The sequence below is a fragment of the Onychostoma macrolepis genome, chromosome 07, assembly GCF_012432095.1.
Source record: "Onychostoma macrolepis isolate SWU-2019 chromosome 07, ASM1243209v1, whole genome shotgun sequence".
NCBI classification, from domain to species: domain Eukaryota; kingdom Metazoa; phylum Chordata; class Actinopteri; order Cypriniformes; family Cyprinidae; genus Onychostoma; species Onychostoma macrolepis.
This window is the reverse complement of record NC_081161.1, coordinates 41,926,187-41,945,200: the sequence shown is the minus strand read 5'-3', so window position 1 is coordinate 41,945,200 and position 19,014 is coordinate 41,926,187. Positions and strand designations below refer to the sequence as shown.

Below are 19,014 nucleotides of genomic sequence, written 5' to 3'. Positions count from 1 at the left end.
TCAACAATATCACAGATCCACATCAGATTCAAAGTCGCCTTTGGCTTGATCACTGGAGAGAATCACTGTTTTAGACATTAAGACAAGGTTTTTCACAAAGCTTCTTTGGAAATTTGAATTGAACTCGGTTCCATCTAGATCACATATGTGACCCTGGACCACATAAGGGTCATGTTTTAAAAATCTGACAGATGAATAAATAAGCTTTCAATTGATGTTTGGTTTGTTAGGATCGGACAATATTTGGCCGAGATACAACTATTTGAAAATCTGGAATCTGAGGGTGCAAAAAATCTAAATATTGAGAAAATCACCTTTAAAGTTGTCCAAATGAAGTTCTTAGCAATGCATATTACTAATCAAAAATTAAGTTTTGATATATTTATGGTAGGAAATTTACAAAATATCTTCATGGAACATGATCTTTACTTAATATCCCAATGATTTTTGGCATAAAAGAAAAATCGATAATTTTGACCCATACAATGTATTGTTGGCTATTGCTACAAATATACCCCAGCGACTTAAGACTGGTTTTGTGCTCCAGGGTCACATATTTAGGATTTGTTTCCCATTTTTTTAATTGTTTTATTTTTATCCACCATACACAGTAAATTTAACTATATGTAAGATTTAGGTTGTATTGTTAAATATATTATAAATAATTATTTATTAGATTAAACCATCAACCCAGATCAAGTGCTTGAGGTTCGTAATGAAGCATTTTTCCCCCTTCAGAAACTGATTTAATGCTTTTATGTAAGAGTCTGATTTGATGTGTTTTTAATTTTTTTTTTTTTAATATATTTGTAGGTATTAAATTGAATATTTATTCAATTGTACACCCTTATAACATTTGAGACACTTGAAAATACTTTATTTTTATTTTTAAGTATTTACGTATTTATTTTTGGTAGCATTTGGTAAAATAAAACCAGAATTATGAAGCATAAACAGTTATACTAAAATCAACATGCCTCTTTTCTAACACAAGATGATCTACAATATTTCTTGACTTAGCCTTCTGCTCTCTTCGATCTCTTATCAGGCAGATATTGACGGCCTGTGCAAAAAATGCAGCTGGTCTGGTAGACAAGTGGAGCGCTGGTTCAGAAGGAGACGAAACCAGGACCGTCCTGGGGTTCTGAAAAAATTCAGAGAGGCCAGGTATGAAATATGCACAGCCTGATATGACTTATTACACGTCTGTCTGGAATTCTGATTGGTCAAATACTGCATTCTGTAGTCAGATATTATCATATAATGATAATAGTGTTCTTGCATTCTTGTAACTCAGCATAAACAGCATGGCGTTAGCAATGGCAAGCTCATGGGTTTGGTTCTCAGGGAATGCATACATTTGTAAAATGTAAATGTTGGATGCAAGGTTTTTTTTTTTTTTTTATAAAATTCTCCAGTGCTAAATGCATAAACATTAGCAAGCAAAACATTATACTTAATCAGCCGATGTACCAGGGAACTTTTCTAATTTAAGGAGGTTTTGGGACAGATTATCAAGATGCACAAATGACATAAACGCATAACTATACAAAACACAGAAATAAATTATTTATTTTATTTTATAATATTTATTATTTATATATTGCATGTTATTTTATTTATATTTTATAAAGCTGTGACACTTTACAGTAAGGTCCCATTTGTTAACATTCATTTTAATGCATTAACTAACATTAACCAACAATGAGCAATAACATGTCTACAGCATTTATTAACCTTTGTTAATATTAGTTAATAACAATGTTCATGTTAGTTCACAGTGCATTAACCACAGTTAACACAATTTTTGATCTTAAAAATGCAGTAGCAAATGTTGAGATTATCATTATCTAAGATTAATAAATGCTGCAGAAATATTGTTCACTTTTTCATGTTAACTAATGTAGTTAACAAATGAAACCATAGTATAAGTGTTTCCTATAAAACACTGTTCCACATGCAATACCCACAACGCACTGCAGCGGTCATAAGGCACAAGTCTAGACAGGGCCTGATACCCAAGTGGTTGCTAATTTGTTGCTGTCTGCTTATGCTGTCAAGACTAGTGTTGACTAGTTGCTTTGATTTGAATGTAATCCCTGATCACATGAGCTTTCCTCTCTGTTGGATTGTCTCTGTAGCTGGCGAATGGTGTATTATCTGGCGGCCTTCATTGGTGGAATCATAACCCTGTATGATGTGAGTTTATCCTCTTATATCCTTCTGCATGTCTGAAGTAAGAAATATGTGAAAATTGTGCCTGTTTTCCTGTACTGATGACTGACATGATTTTGGTAATTGAAGCTGATCTGTGATCCCTCAGGGGTTGAGAAATCTAATGTATTTGTAACCTCTGACAATTGAGCACTATATGGGAAATACGGAGCAATTTGGGACACACTACATAGGCAGCATCGAACAAATAGTGTGCATGCATAATGCTCAGGAGGGATGCAACAATTGATTTGAATAGAATTTGTGTTATACTGCCAAGCTAATGACACAATGCATAGTTATGCAAATATTGGGTTAAACAAATTCATTTTTATTTAAACTAAACTGTTTGTGGGCCATTCCACCGAATGGGTGCCATTTCTGTCCCCAGGACATTATAGGTACAAACATGCATAAAAAACATTTTATTATTAAGCAAAGTGTCCTGCACATTAATCTAACTGCAAATTTAAAATCTAAATTTTGTACATGTCCCCAGTGTCTAACGCTACATTTTAACATTAAATATAATGTTTAAAATCCTTCAGAAATAATTTTTATTTTGCATTTTTGTGTACCTCCATATCCCATCTGTGCTTTAAATACATTTATTTCAGAATACATTTATAATATTTTGGATAAAATACACATTTTAGTCGTGTCCCCAGGTTTTCACTCAGTCCTGTTACCCTAACCCCCACCCTCTAAAAAACTGGGAAAATTCCACAAGACGCATTTTCAGCATAATATTGCAACATCTGGATCTCCTGAAGGCAATGAAATGATCAAAAGCATGTGGTCTTATTTTCTTTTCTGTATATTTGATGATATAGCAACAGTGGCTGGGTGCGTCATTATAAATATACTGTCCTGTTACCTAAATTATTTCTCAGATGTTACTTGTTTATTTTAAAAATACAAATCTTTGGTGAATCACAATAATTTGCTGAGAATTCTCATAATATTAGCATGTACTCCATGTGGCTATAGATTATATGTATTTGCTCATTTTATCCTAAAATTTCAATACTGTTACTTTCAGGAGTGAGTAGTGTCATCAGATTTATTATTGGCTACATACATATTAATCTAGATAAATTTGAAAATGCATCTTTTTCTCAACCTTTTGGCCTTCTATCCACACTGAGATAATGCTTTTGCCCAGAGAAAACTTATGGTTGTTCCTGCATTGTTGTTTTATAATACCTTCCTACAAGTATGACAGAAAATGTCCTTGACATTTCTATCCTGTGGCAATTATGTATTAGACTCATATATGGAATGGCGTTTGTGAGCTGCGCTATAAGAAAACAATATGCACAGAAAAACTGAAAAGATATTAAGTTTATTATTTTTAACATACATTTTAATTTAATATTTATTATTTTTTAGTTATTTATATCTTATCTTATAACCCATCCTCTACCCCTAAACATAACCGTAACAAAAACCTCTGCAGACCACTAGATTTAAATATAAACATGATTTGGCCTCTTTTTGCATTTAGCATTTTTTGTGTGTGTGTTTGACTTTTGACTTTTCCAAGTCTAAAAAAAATCACATTTTTAAAATTAGGTCTCCTCACATATCCATTTTCCAAGACTGTAGGAACATTTCTTGAAAAGAAAACACAGTTGTTGATAAACAGCTTATTTTAATTTAAGTCATCTTGAGGCCCCCTTGGAAATTTGGAGAGGCCCCTTTGTTGAGAACCACTGCATTATGGGATTTCCACAAGTGTTTGACTTTAGAAGTCTCGGTGTTTGGATTGTGCCTCTGATGCCTTAAAACGACGCCTAAGTAGGCAGCATACTAGGTTTTAGAACACAGCCACCTTGCAGCTCCAAAAACTGTCATAAATAAATAAAAAGCCAATGTTCTGTGTTCCATAAAGTTGAATATTGATTCGTGTCTTTATTACAGAAACCCTGGTTTTATAATTTGCGCGAGGTGTGGAACGGCTATCCCAGACAGGTATGTTCCAGTCTTCAGATCTTTAATTTGCTTGTATTTGTTCCAAGGGATATTTTATTGTTCCTATCACCTGCACTAATAAGAGCGGGCGAGATATTGTTCACTTTGACCCGGCCCCAATAAAGGGTTCACGCAACACTCAAATTTACAGCACAGCTAATAAATAAGGCAGATAATAAGGCTCACGTTAGCTCCAAATCAAACATGGCCATATTTAGAAGAAAGATGTCTTTTTTTGGCCCAGCTGAATGTTTTTTTTGGAGCCGTTCACACTTGTTAAGTGAGTTCCAGGTTGCAATCAAAAGAACAGTGATGTCATTCAGATTGGCACTCAAAACATTGAGTTTCCTAGAATAATCACTCCAGAAAAAGAGCCGTCTTCAAACTCCCGCTGCGTCAAAGCACAATGAATTAGATCAAATTCACATTGAGTTATAGCTCAGATCAATCAGAGACTTTTACTTTTTCCGTCATAAAAATGTAGCGGTGGTCATCTCTTGTTATCGTGCTTATTGTTGTGTTTTTGCTCCTGCAGTCCATGCTAGATTCTCAGTACTGGTATTATATTTTGGAGATGAGCTTCTATTTGTCGCTAGTGCTCAGAATAACCTTCGACGTCAAACGAAAGGTGAGTATCATGTGACACCACACAATCTACTAGAAGCATTTTAACGACATGAAATCTTTGAAATGATATTTCAACCTGTTTTGTCTGAGCCTAACCATTTATCACATGACACGAAATAAACATCTGATCATTATTTACACAATGAAAGTAATCTATCATTTAAAGCCAGATTGATTTGTTGTTGTTTTTATCTCATCTAACAGTACATCTATTTTTTCTCTGTCACTGAGAATGATTGTGAAAACTTCCCGTGAGTGTTTCTGGTATATATTTATTTCAGGACTTTAAAGAGCAGATCATCCATCATTGGGCCACGCTGACACTCTTGGCTTTCTCCTGGTGTGGCAACTACATCCGGGTCGGGACCCTGGTCATGCTCATTCACGATTCCTCTGACATTCTTTTAGAGGTTAATAATTCGCCAAATCTTATTTTATTTGATTATTCTTTATTGTATTTTTAGCCATTTACCCCTGTATTAGAGAGTGACAGGAAATTTGTTTGGTGGAATGGGTTTAGGAAACATTGCACATGTTTTTAAGGTTTAAACAATCAAAAACAGTGATGTCTCACCTTGCACTTTAGTCTAAACAGATATGCTCTAGTCTAGAATGAGAAATGACTGGTAATTTAAAAAGTCCTCCAATATGTTGCTCCAGTTTCTGTAGGGATGCCATTTAATGATGCCAACTCTGAAACAACACATAGAACTACCAAATTTTGCTATAAGTTTGATTGCAACATATAATCATTGCTGTTAATAGTGTTCATCGTCTGTTTGATTACGTCATTAACTGATTTTTACTGTATATTTCTGCCATATGTACATCAACTTGACATAGTCACCACTGATAAGCTGCTACTAAATATATTTAGTATATTTGCTGCTTTGCAACAATTCATATCGTGAAAAGCGCTATACAAATAAACTTGAATATTTTAGTACATTAAACATTACATTTAGTACATTAAGTAAGTTAAACTAAATTAAATGAGCTAAAATACTGAAATAATTGTATTATTTTATTTCAAATAATGAAAAACTATATAGTTTTAGTTAACTGTAAAAACCCTGGTTGACACTGTACAAACTGCACCCGTTTGTTATTTTTGTGTTATTTCTCTGCAGTCCGCTAAGATCTTCAACTATGCCAAATGGGAAAGCACGTGCAACGGCATCTTTGTGGTATTTGCTGCCATCTTCATAGTCACGCGACTCATAATCTTTCCATTTTGGTGAGAATTGTGTGTGTGACTTATTTCCAAGCTCTGATAAAGAGTCTCAGGTGTATTTTACATAACTTGCATGCATTATTTGTTTATTAAAAACTGTCTCTGTCTCGTGGATCTTTATTCCAGGATCATTCACTGCACGTGGGTTTATCCTCCCGACTATTACCCACCATTCTTTGGGTATTACTTTTTAAACTTCATGCTTGTCATCCTGTTGATGCTGCACATATTCTGGGCGTATCTGATTCTACGCATGGTGAAGATGTTCCTTTTTGGAAGTGTAAGTTGTTCTACTTTTATATTTGGGAATGCTTTAATTTTTTTTCCTAAAATTTTCTTGTTTGAATGGTCTCGCATTACAAATGGGTTCGCAAATAATTTTGGGTAGTCATATTTTGAGATTTCTCACTGTACATTTGTAAACCCTGGGTTAATTTTCTTTTTGCGAATTTATGGCCTGGTTTCACAGACAGGGCTTAGACTAAGCCATGATTAGATCATAGTTCAATTAGGACATTTAAGCAATTTTTATAAACGTGCTTAGAAAAAAACATTACTGGTGTGCATCTTGAGACAAAACAAAGTCACTGATATATTGTAAGATCAGTCAGTGCAAGTTTATTTCAGTTGAAACCGCTCAGACTTACACTTTAGTCTAGGACTAGGCTTAAGCCTTGTCTGTAAAACTGGGGGTATATTTATTAAAATCAATTGTACAAATAGGCTACTGTGTGTGACTTGTGTTTGTATTTGCCTGTGCATCTGTGCAAATGTTGTGATCAATCTGCTCTTCTCAAGTCTGAAACCTGAAGGCCAAAAAACAAACTGACACTAAACTGTGAATGTGCAAATCTCATGAATATTTAATGAGGAAAGCAGTGAATCGGTTTATGATTGGTTGTCTGTTTCTAAATGACTCACTGTAACATTCTCTATAATTGTACACCTTTGGCACTGCAGTTCTTCATAACCGAAGGTTAAAAGCATCGCTAACCCCTTTTAAAATTATAAGTGTGAAACACTGCTTTACCCGAGGTTAAAAAGACATTAACCCAGGGTTAAGCATTGTGTGAAAAGCCCTGAATACATCATAAAATCATTTATAAGATGGTTGCAGGCGTAGTGGATCTGAATGACTCAAAAATAAGCGTAATGAAGTGCATCTATGCAGCCTGTAGGTCATGTTACTAACAAATACCATTAATGCTGTTACCTTACCACCCTCGGGCTAGTTATCAATCTTCTCAACTGACACAACCGACACCGTATGACTTTTAACAAGTCATAAAACTCTGCCGGTTGTGCAGTCGGAAATTTCTGGATGCACTGAACTATTTTATTTTATGAGTTTCTGACTAAAGCTGTTTAAAAGAAGCGTTGTCTATTTGTTTATGCTGTCTTGTGAGTTGGCAGAGTTTCCGTTATGGCACAGTTTTCATTTATTGTCACCCTTAAATGTCCTATTGTGAGTGTTATTGCATCAACACTGGCTTTACTGGTTTAGGTAACCATCCCATAATGCTGGTTATACCAGTGTGGGTTGGTACAGCACATGAACACATTTGTAGTTAGGCTATACGGTGTGTGTTCCTTAAATGCTGGGTGAGCAAAAACACAGCCCTGCATCTTGAACAAAAACTCTGCCTATATTTCCTGATATTAACATAATACAAGACTTATTCACCTTACAAATAGTTGTCTAAAGCAAAAATGTAACGAAATGCATCATATTTCGTGAGAAACTGTAACAGACTTGAGCAAAACAGGCGCTAACTTTGGAATCAGCAGCCCAAAATTAGTAGGAAACAAGTACTGGATTTCATTCAATAGATTTCAATAGAGATGAACATTGCAGTTACAGTAAATATGGCTGTCACTGGTTTGTCAGTTTGGTAATGTGTGACAACCACATTCTACAGCCAAATTACCACATGAAAAATCATTTATATTAAATCCATTTAGTGTAAGTTGTATTACTTTTGTGAACTATATCCAACACCAAACAAGTTAGACTGTTGTTTTGTGTTTCTTGCTTAGAGCAATTTTGGAAGGGACTCCTGAATGATAATTTATGGGGTTTACTGTATTTTAATACTGGTGTCACTCCTACAATTTTGTAGTGTGTATGTGGCATATGATTATTTAAGATTACTCACTAGAGGTAAGATCTGTATGAGTTCTGACAATGGCTGACGCTTATGTTATTGTGGGAACTCGTATTGCCTCCTGCTAGATGACCACATTGGCCATTTGAAATAATAAATGAGTTCATGAGTCACATTTTCTTCTCAGAGGAAGAAATTCCTGCATTTTGGTGTCATGGCATTTCATGGCTTCAACATGAAACAAGAACATCATTGTGAAAATATATAAAATACATTTATTTTGATTAAAATTTTTTATTTTAAGCTATTTCAAAATATATACATGAATATTTATATAGTATAAATTAAAAATGTTTGGTGTCTTTTGAAATACGTCTGCTCACCAAGGCTGCATTTATTTGATCAGAAAAATTGTGAAATATTATTACAGTCTAAAATAACTGTTTTCTGTTTGGATACATTTTAAAATGTAATTTATTCCTGTGATGCAAAACTGAATTTTCAGCATCATTACTACAGTCTTCATTCTAATATACTGATTTGCTGCTCAAGAAACATTTCTCATTAGTATCAATAAAAACAGTTTTGCTTAATATTTTTTTAGGATTCTTTGATGAATAGAAAGTTCAAAAACAGCATTTATATGAAATATGATTCTTTTTTAACAATTTAAATATGTTTCACATTTGATCAATTTAATGCATCCTTGTTGAATAAAAGTATTAATGTTTTCAGTGTGTGAATAATACTTTTGGACAAATAGTGTTATTATTGTTTAGGTCAGAGCTCCCTGTTGCAACAGCAAACTCCTGTAGCAAGCACTGCCTTGATTCATGCGAAACACTAAAACAAAGCCCTACATGATGCATATAATAGCAGTTATAGACAAAGCCATCCTGCATGAATTATACTCTAAACTGAAACGATGACACAAGCTTGTAACAGTGACTTGAGTTATCCAGGTCTGTGCCGTTGTTCTGTTATTTCCAATTACACTGGCGTTCTGATTAAAATAAGCCCTGCCAGCCTGTAGTTAGTGCTCTATTGTTTTCACTCCAGCTCGGTCTATTGAAAAAGGTGAGTCATAATTTGAGAGTGATTGCACTGGCAGCGTACATGATCTCTTGCAAATGCAGAGCGGATGAGGGATGCCAGATTCAATCGCTTCTCTGCTCCACGTACCTGCAGCCTGTTGCTCAAAGGGACCTAATTAGTCGTGATTTAGTGCACATCAGACTGTTCGGATTCATTTGCTATGGATGATGGATTGTGTATCTTCGCGTCTGGTTTCTACAAATGGCTCGTTAGGTTAATGTTTCAAGGCCGGCCGTATTTTCAGATTTCAGATGCTGTGGTTTTGAATTTTGGCTTTCCAAAGTACAGGAAGTTCAAAGATCGGCGTGCTTATTGTTCGGTTTTTAAATGTTTGCTAAGCTAAGGACCAGTAAACCTGCTGCTTATATATGGATCATACTTTGGGTTAGTGATTTAAACAAACTTATATTAAACTTTGGCATGTAAAAACCACTCAACCATTTAGCAACCACACAGAAACAACCTCACATAGTTTTGCATGGATAAACACCACTCAAATTCTCTTTCTTGAATTCTGTTTTAGCTGTTGTGCTGAATATAAATGATTATTATTATTTATTTTATTAACTCTGCCCTTTTCTGAACTTAAAACATCTGGTTGAATATTCACATCTGTAATTTGGCGTATGTTTTAAGCTATTTAATTAGCTTTTATGTAAGGAAGCTTGTTTCCTCTTTGGAAAAAAAGGTAATTGTGACTTTTTATCTGACAATTCCAACTTTTTTCTTACACAGAATTTCAAGTTTATATTACAGAAAAGTCAGAATCATGAGATATTAACCAGCAATTGCAAGAAAAAAATATTGGAATTGTGAGATAAGTTGCTATAACTGAATGTAACATAATTTTGAGTCTGAATTGAGGTAAAAAGTTTTCTATAGATAAGCGTATGAGAGAATGACTAAATAATAAATTGAGTAAAGGAGCTTTTTTCTCTCTAAAATGATGTTTTGCATAGGTAAACACAATTTTTCATTCTCAGATTTGTTTTAAAAATAAGAGTCTGTTTTAGCTATTGTGTTGACTAAATGAATTTTTATCTCTCTTCCCTAATGTACTTTTTTGATAGCTAACCAAAGACGAGAGAAGTGACAATGAAGAAGACGAGGAAGAGGACGGGGAAACCAGTGTGACCGAGGACAATGACGGACATGTGAAAGTGACCAATGGCTGTGGAGCAGGAGGCGGGGCTAATCATCACTGACACCTCTTCTCTCAAACTGTGAAGGACTTTGAATTGCCCTCAGGGATGCGAGGAGCCAAAAACATACATTTGATTTATTATCACGCAGAGAACATGTCAGAAACCTGTCAAAACAAATTGCATCTTTTAATAATGCTGAAAAAACCCTTTTTTTCCCCCACTTGGCTTCACTGGAGACGACTTGCTGTGTGTCTTGGCTGCTTCAAAACCTTTTTCCCCCTTTCAACTAAAACTTTTTTTCATTATGGCACAAGATCACATGGGTAATTATGAAAAAACACAGTGCAAAGAAAAAGAAACTCCTCGTAAGTTTTAATAGACTCCTCATTGTTTTTGAAGCTCAAAGATCACGTCACACTGGCTGCTCTCGCCGTCTGGCATCGCCCATCGAGGCTTCATCTGCCGTGCTGTTGAGTTTTACATCAACCTCTGCTGTCCAGCTCAGCCTCTAGCGAGAACTAATAAGATGAGATCTCAAGTTTATGTTTCCCGCAAGTGATTTTGAAGCAGAACATCTACTTTTGTATCACTTTAACCTCTTGCAGGCATCGTTTTCTTTTATTCTTACGCCGTGTCTACACTGAATGCGTCCAACTTTGTTTCTTGAAAGAGTTCACACTTGCAATACAAGTTTTTTTTGTCAATGCAGGCCATTTTCAGAAACTTTTGATGGCTGGAGGTCATCGAGTCTCTGTACTGCTGGTTTCTAGTATGCATTTCTATGCTCACTTGGCATGCACTCAAAGAATGTCATTTCAAATCACCAGCTGTCATTGAAAATGAAGGACTTCCAGTCAATAGTCAGTGTTAATCTATCTATCTATCTATCGATCTTGGCCTCAATTAAAATAAATTTTTTTGAATGCATTTTAAGTGTTTAAGTGCATAACCCTTTTTCAGCTGTTGCTCAATTATGACAGAAGTTGAAATAGAATGGTTTTGATACATTGCTCACATCCAGCGTAGACACGGTTTTATAGGATATTACAGTATGGATGTGACTTAAAACTACCCAAGTATATCTCGAGAATGATGTTAAATTTGAGGTTTTTTAATATGTTTTGTTGACGTTTTATGAACTTAAAATAGCTGGTTGACTATTCACATCTGTGAGCGACTGATTTGGTGAGTGTTTTAGGATATTTAATTAGTTGAAATGTGTATGAGAGAATGATGAATGAACGAAAGTCAGGCCTTTGCAAATAAAATTTTATGACAAGCCATTTTTTTGCTGGGGTTATGCACAGACCCAGAGATCAGCAGAGATGGTTTTGAGAATTTACTGTTTTATGCACTGAAAGTGTAAATGAATTATTGAAGGATATTTTTTTAAATGTTGAATTCTAATTTTATTGTAATAAAGGTTTTGATCCAATATTTCAGTATGCCAGTTTTATAACGCTCTTCTTTAGTTAATGTTCATCTGAATAGCTAGGAATGTCATTTTTCTTCCTCTGTGTTTTACATGTTTCTACAGACCCCCAGGTTGAAAACCCACAAATTGCTCAAATAGATATTATTTACATATTACAATATTTTTGATGTGATATTTGTTTTTGTGGAAGATAATATCCAAGTTTCTGTTTTCTATACAGTGAAACTGGGTATTGTTCAAGCTCAAAAAGCAGTTGTTTAAATCTTTCCGCTTATGTTCTAACTATTAAACCTCATTTAGAAGTTTTAAGCAACGTGGCAGTGAGTAAACAACAACAGAAATGCATATTTCACTTTTGGGTGAAGACTCTATAAAATCAGTGTGTTAATGGCACTCAAGCATCTTAATGTCATAATGAAACAACAAATGGCTCTTTAAACTCACTGGCACCTGAATAAGTTTTTTTTTTTTTTTTGTACTTCCTCTGTTAACTACTAGGGGGAGCAGTTGACCACACTCCTGACTTGTGCAAGAAGCACAGAACTTGTTCGCAGTGTCAAATCAAAATGAAACCTGCTAAATGGGCATCATTTTTGGTGTCACAATACGTTTTATGCTTGCTTTAATTATGGTGCTTCTAGGAATGACAATATGGATCTGGGACTCCTGGTGTTTTCATGCAGGTAATATTTTATTGTGGTTTAATTGATGACCACCAGAACAAAGCCTCACCTCTAAAACATGATTACCATCAGTGGTCTTTGCTGAAATATAAGCATTACCAATACTGTAGCTCATCCTCAACTGTTTATTGACATAAACCTAATATTGTGAGGCATGCATTAACTTTCTAAACAATTTTTATCATGTTTTTTTGAATGGTAAAATTCACACTCTTAAACTGAAAGAAGCACAGTCATATCAGAGACACCTGATGGTGGTCTCTCATGAGCTGTGGCTCATCTGAAAGGACAGATGGGGTAGAGCCAAAATATGAATCCCAAACATAGACCTATAAAAACTGAATTAATAACACATGTTTTTTTGGATTTTCTAAACTACTTTATGTCATAAAGTGAGCAGGATATATTAAAATTTAAGGTATGGCTTCGGCAGGCATGTATTACAGTACAGTATAATCCTAAACAGGACAGACAGAGCCTGATCCTTCCCCAGCTCTACAGCGCCACTCAATTCTCCAGTGTAAATCTGTGGTGAGAAATGGAACTGCAGCAAGCTCTAATTGAGAGCCATGGGGCAGATACGAGACTGTCGCCTATTTTCACGTTACTTTACGTAAACCTCGCTCCAGATCAAGACAATATCAGTCAGCTTAATCTATCAGCAACTAGTTGGCATGTCTGGTGGCATGTCATGTCTTCCTGTAGTAGCATATCAAATTAATAAAGTATAAATCCTTTATTGTACCCTTTATATAGTTAGGCTATGTTGTGTTTTATATTTGTTCTGAGAATAGACATGACTTTTTTTTCCTCATTGGAATTTCTCCACAGCTTGTGATAATCTTAATCAATATTCGGAGGCAATAAATACAAATTCTAAGATAGCATTCTACTGTATGTACACTCTAAAAAATGCTGGGTTAAATAAAACCCAGTGCTGGGTAAAATATGGACAAACCCAGCAATTGGGTTGTTTTGACCCAGAGGTTGGGTTACTACCCAGAGGGTTGGGTTAAACAATATGGGTTTGTCCATATTTCACCCAGCACTGGGTTGTATTTAACCCAGCATTTTTAGAGTGTACTGTATGTGTTGTGTGTGCTAAAAGACTGTCAATCAACATTTTGGCAACGACCTTTGCCAAAAGTGTTCTACGTATCTTCATTAATTAGAATATAAAGCCTACAAAATATTTGTCATAAACAAGCGATAAGACCCTCAATTTACAGTCAGGAGCTGCTTGGGCCAGTAGGCAATCATCCAGAACACCCTAAAAACTGCTTTGCAACATCCCAAAAACACTCAGAACACCTAGGCAATCATTTAGACACAGGCACATTTTTTAGTGCATTGTTAATGCATTTCTAGGGTGTTCTGGGAGATTTTTAGTGTATTGCTATGCTGTTGCTAGTGCATTGTTGGTTTCTAGCCTATCCTGGGTGTTTTTTTATTGCATTGCTATGGGATTTCTAACTTGTTCTGGATGGTATTTAGTGTATTGCTATGGAGTGTGGCTAGGGTGTTCTGGGTGATTCAGTGATTATAAATCTCAGTGCATTATTACTGCTAGTAGTACACTGCCTTCAAACTAATCAGCAGACTTATTTTGCTGTAAATTCTTTGCTCAGATATCATCATAGCGCCACTATATCCAGCCTAGATAATTCTGCCATGGCCGTCACTCATTACGGGCCACTTGGCTGTGCCAGCGGCCCTGCTATCCACAGGAAGCAGCAGTAACTCTTCTGTGGTGCTTTGGCAAAGAGGAATGAGAAATCAAAGCACTTGAAATAGGATTAAAGCCTCTGCTGACCTACTCTAATGAACTTTATCCACTCGCAAGAGCTCCGTTCTCAGGGTACGGACTGCTGATATATGAGTTTGGTTGTTCATACTGTTGAAAGAGAATCTACAGAATTAATGCAATGTAGATCCTTCTTACATCACAAAATTTATCAGCTCAAATATGTAATTCAGAACTCACTAGCAACACCCTAGTAACTGCATAGCATAACTTTTAAAATGTATCACAGAAAACAAAATACAATGCATTTTTGTTTTATTTTTCTTATTGCATATTGACACTAGGCTTATATGCAAAAGCCTATTTGTGTTAGATTGCATGAATTGCACTGAGCTCACATAGTTTTGATCTTTTAATCACTGTATATGGGCTATTTATGGAATATATTTGTTCTACTCTACAATAGCACTGCTTTGTGTGTGTTGACAACTAAATATCTAACATTCAAAATGACAATTTCAGCTCAATATATTATAATAATACAGTACTTAAATCGATACTCACCCATAACATTATCCAGGTCTGCACATACTCTACATTAATAATAATGCATCACATCTGTTGCGTCTAAAACTGATGAGGCACAATTACAGCAACCAGGCATTGCCAGCAACGCCACGGAGATGGTATCCTGTCATATAACAATTCACAATAAGTCTTCGCTTATGATAAAGAACATATCTTTAATATATAATGGCAATTGGCAAATAACCCCATGGAGACATTTATGTCATTATTTTAACTTGGAAGTTTTCAAATTACAGCATTAAGGCTTGATGTGACTGTGTTTAAGAAATGTAAACAAATTGGGTATAGAATTTATTAGAATTTTTCTTTTTTTAGACACAAATTGCTTTGCTGGAGCTGTTATTATTATTAATAACAAAACTGAATATTAATTATTATTAATAATTTCGTATTAATCATTAATAGCATCACTTAATTTGACAAGGTGTTGCATCTCTAACAATTAAAAAGTTTACTAAGATCTATGACTATGTAAATGGTAGAGAAGACCAGCTTTAGGTGGGTTACTGCCCATAGCTGATTTTTAAATGGTTTAGCTGGTCTCCTGGTCTGGCCAAACTAGTGGGGGGGGGTTCTTAAACTAGCCTAGGCTGCTTTGCTGGTCTAGGTTTTAGATGGGCTTTGCTGTCTCCAAGCTGTTGATTTTAGAGGGGTTTTGGGAACTTGTCGTCAACTGGTCAATTTAAACCAGCTTAGACTGGTCTAAGATGTTTTTTTCAGCAGATAATGTAACAAAAACGGACAAATTAAAGCTTACAAAGTTTTTTCTTTACAAAGTTTTATTTATACTTTACAGGCCGTCTAGTGAACGTTAATATACCTGACTGACTTGCAGCTCCCGCTTCTGATCATCAAGCGGCTGATTTGCTTTTCTCTCAATAGATCTGGGACCGCGTGCACTATTCCAGCCCTTTTTACAGACTGACAGAACCAGTAACCAATGACGCTGCGAGGATCTATTTACTTGGATCTCATCTACCAATCCGAACGCTGATGGGGCGGGACGTCGGTGTCAGGAGGCGGAGCTTTTGCCTGAAGTTGAGTTCCCAGTCTGCTGTAATTAAACTTTCTGAAACTTCGCGTCAGTCCGCTGTTGCTGCTCCGCCAGCGCACACTGCCTGCCCTCTTCACACAGACTGTTGATCTACGATATATTACTCTTAAAAATGCACGGCCGTGACTCTCTACTGCTTTTTTTCTCTTTTATTCTCTTTCGCATCGGACTGAATGCAATATCAGGTAAGACTGCAGCACCTGCGATACTCCTGACAGAAATTCACCATGGTAACCAGTTTCAGGCAAATATACCAATATTGCTACAGTTATAGCTTCTAGGGAAAAAGAAAATAAATAAAATGACAGAAATAATATGAAAGCTTCTACACTATTCCCGTGTTAACTTATTATTGTTTTGCAGTAGTCACGAGAACGGCGGAAACTGCGGTTACCATGGTAATTTTTCGCCTTGATCATTTAGGCTACTAACGGCGACTTTGGTTATATTATTTTAAACGACATTTTTTTTTTCCTGCTGCTTACAAAATAGTTGCAGCCATGTTGTTTCAATTAAAGATGAAATTGTTTATTTAAGAGCCATGTAGGGCTTACCACCCAGGTTACGTTTCAAGATGTTGGCCGTGTCTCAAAACCTAGTCAGCTGCCTACCTAGACAGCTTTTGTTGGGCTTCATAGGCGGAAAGAAATGGCGTGACGTCACGTGCGCTCTCTTGGCAGAGTGCATGTTACATCACAGTGCTGAGAGGGCATGTGAGCTCATGCGACTGTACTGCCTATCTGCCTACTAGATAGGCATATTACAAGAGTACAGGAGACACATTCCCTGTGTAATGTGCTTCCTAACTAGACAGTTTAGGGCGTTTTATGCATTTTAGACATATTCTTGACTGAGAGTGCATGCAAGCTCATGCATTTTTTGATGCTCAAAATGCTGTCTGTACCCTAGATTCAGCTTACTGGGTTACAGAAGTCACATTATATGTGTAGTTTTATGCCTACCTAGACAGTTTTGAGGACATTTTATATATTTTAGACAGTGTTTTGGCTGAGAGCATGCGATTTCACGCAACTGCATGATGCCTAAAATGCTGTCTAGATAGTCAGTGTATTAGTGTACAGAAGACACATTCTCTGTGTAGTGGATGCCTAACTAGACAACATTTGGGGCTTTTTAGACATTCTCTTGGCTAAGAGTGCACATGAGCTCATGCAGCTGTATGATGCCCAAAATGCTGTCTAGATAGTCAGCTTACTAGGGTACAAAAGTCATATTATCTATATAGTAAACTGCCAAACTAGACCATTTTTATCATCCTAGATGTTCTCTTGGCTAAGAAGCTCATGCAATGGATTGTGCCTAAAAATGATGTCTTCTAGATGGTCATCTTGCAAGAGTGCAGAAGTCACATTCTCTGTGTACTGAGCTGCCTAACTAGACAGTTTTTTTGGGGGAAATTTAGGCACATTTAGGCATTTTAGGCGTTCACTTGGCTGAGATTACATGTGAGCTCATGCAACTGTATGATGCCCAAAGTGCTATCTAGATAGTCAGCATACTAGGGTACAAAAATCATATTCTTCGCGTAGTAAACAGCCTAACTAGACAGTTTTGGGGGGAATTTTAGGCACTTTTTAGATATTTTAGATGTTCTCCTTGCTGAGAATGCATGCAAGCTCACACAAACGCATGATTCTTAAAATTCTGTCTAGATAGTCAGCTTACTAGGGTACAGAAATCACATTGTCTGCTGCCCAACTAATCAACTGACTCATCTTAGTCATTCTCTTGACTGAGAGTGAATGTGAAGTCATGGAACTGCATGATGCCCAAAATTGCTGTCTAGTCAGCTTACTAGGGTAAAATTGCATTCTCTGCAAAGTGAGCTGTCTAACTAGACAGACTTTTTTTTTTTTTTTTTTTGCATTTTTGATATCAATTAGAGATCATTTTAGATATTATCTATTGCCCAAGAGTGCATGTGAGTTCATGCAACTGTATGACGCCTAAAAATGCTGTCTCAGTAGTCAGTAGGCAGCCAGATAGTGTGTCCCCTCTACTCTGGTGAGCTGCTTTCGTAGACAGCATTTTTAAGCATTACGGGCACAAAAAAAAAACTCTATTGGCAAAGAGCGTATGTTACGTCACAGTGCTGAGAGAGCATGTGAGCTCATGCAACTGTGTGATGCCCAAAAATGCAGTCTAGGTAGGCAGCCTACTAGATTTTGAGTGTGTACTTCTTATGTTTCTGTGCAGTCGGCTACTTACCCAGTCCACTTTAATTTTATGAACTCTTCTGTACCGTCTCTATTTCCACATCTAATGTTTTAACAAGTTTATTTCTCCTTACGTGTATCCTTCTTAAACTAACTGCAGGCAGACTTGTAAACTCAACTCTGACTAATAAAACTAGGAGTTGGGCATTTTTTCCCACAGAACTTGGAAATATCAGGGAATTAAAAAAAAATTATTTGCAGGTCTGGAAAAGTCATGGAAATGATTCAAATCTTAAAAAATCTAAATGCTTCTGGTTATGCTTAGTGCTAAAAGATTTCATTGCATGAAATGGTTTTCTGAATTCTTCTCCAGTAATTCTGAATGGCTGGAAAGGTCATGGAAGCTGTTTTTTGGGAACCACGACGCGACTAACATACATTTTGCACTGTTATTCTAATTACAATGTGTTGCATGTCTCCTAGCGCAATCGGCCATGTACGAGACAGATGTGGTCGTACCACAAGAGCTGCGGCCGGATGAGGTGCACCTGCTCCAGGGAGCCTACAGGTGGAGCAGGGGTCGCAGACGACGCTCAGACCATCAGCAGGAGGACCACCTGTTTCTACGGCTGCCTGCTTTCGGAAAAGAGCTTTACTTGCAGCTCCAGAGAGACGACTCTTTCCTCGCCGAGGGGTTTGTGACAGAGGAGAGGAGTGAGGAGGGCAGTGTTCAGCACGAGCCTGTTCTAAGGGTCAGACGGTGTTTCTATACCGGAGCCGTTCTCAATCAAACAGACTCTTTCGCCTCATTGGACGCTTGCGGTGGACTGGTGAGTGTAGGTCAGGTTGTTGGGAGGTTATCACTGCTGGGAAGACATGATTTGTATGTTCAGACATGAAACCTGTCAAGAACATTTCTGGGATGTATTTCACCCCAAA

General features: G+C 36.4%; 2 protein-coding genes and 1 long non-coding RNA gene across 12 annotated transcripts in view; 2 read left to right on the top strand and 1 right to left on the bottom strand.

Annotated features, from left to right (window-relative positions):
• The window catches only part of LOC131543383 (ceramide synthase 2-like), a 30,463-nt gene extending 18,634 nt beyond the window's left edge, over positions 1-11,829 (top strand). For all 8 annotated transcript variants that reach the window (XM_058780666.1, XM_058780665.1, XM_058780664.1 and 5 more), the window contains 8 exons: positions 1,049-1,167; positions 2,142-2,199; positions 4,138-4,188; positions 4,724-4,816; positions 5,097-5,225; positions 5,946-6,052; positions 6,176-6,329; positions 10,320-11,829. In XM_058780666.1, coding sequence (XP_058636649.1) covers positions 1,049-1,167; positions 2,142-2,199; positions 4,138-4,188; positions 4,724-4,816; positions 5,097-5,225; positions 5,946-6,052; positions 6,176-6,329; positions 10,320-10,454 — 846 coding nt within the window. In that variant the 3' untranslated portion in view covers positions 10,455-11,829. The remainder of the gene's footprint in view (positions 1-1,048; positions 1,168-2,141; positions 2,200-4,137; positions 4,189-4,723; positions 4,817-5,096; positions 5,226-5,945; positions 6,053-6,175; positions 6,330-10,319) is intronic.
• Positions 6-15,795, bottom strand: LOC131543387 (uncharacterized). The gene is made up of 3 exons (XR_009271898.1): positions 15,665-15,795; positions 14,821-14,947; positions 6-1,144 (listed from the first exon to the last, which is right to left on the bottom strand). It is a non-coding gene; the product is annotated as an uncharacterized LOC131543387 (long non-coding RNA).
• Positions 15,796-15,855: 60 nt separating this feature from the next.
• adamts17 (ADAM metallopeptidase with thrombospondin type 1 motif, 17) overlaps positions 15,856-19,014 on the top strand; it is a 131,482-nt gene continuing 128,323 nt past the window's right edge. For 2 of the 3 annotated variants that reach the window (XM_058780662.1, XM_058780659.1), the window contains exons 1-2: positions 15,856-16,083; positions 18,559-18,905. In XM_058780662.1, coding sequence (XP_058636645.1) covers positions 16,011-16,083; positions 18,559-18,905 — 420 coding nt within the window. In that variant the 5' untranslated portion in view covers positions 15,856-16,010. The remainder of the gene's footprint in view (positions 16,084-18,558; positions 18,906-19,014) is intronic. The other variant, XM_058780661.1, reaches the window with a different exon arrangement.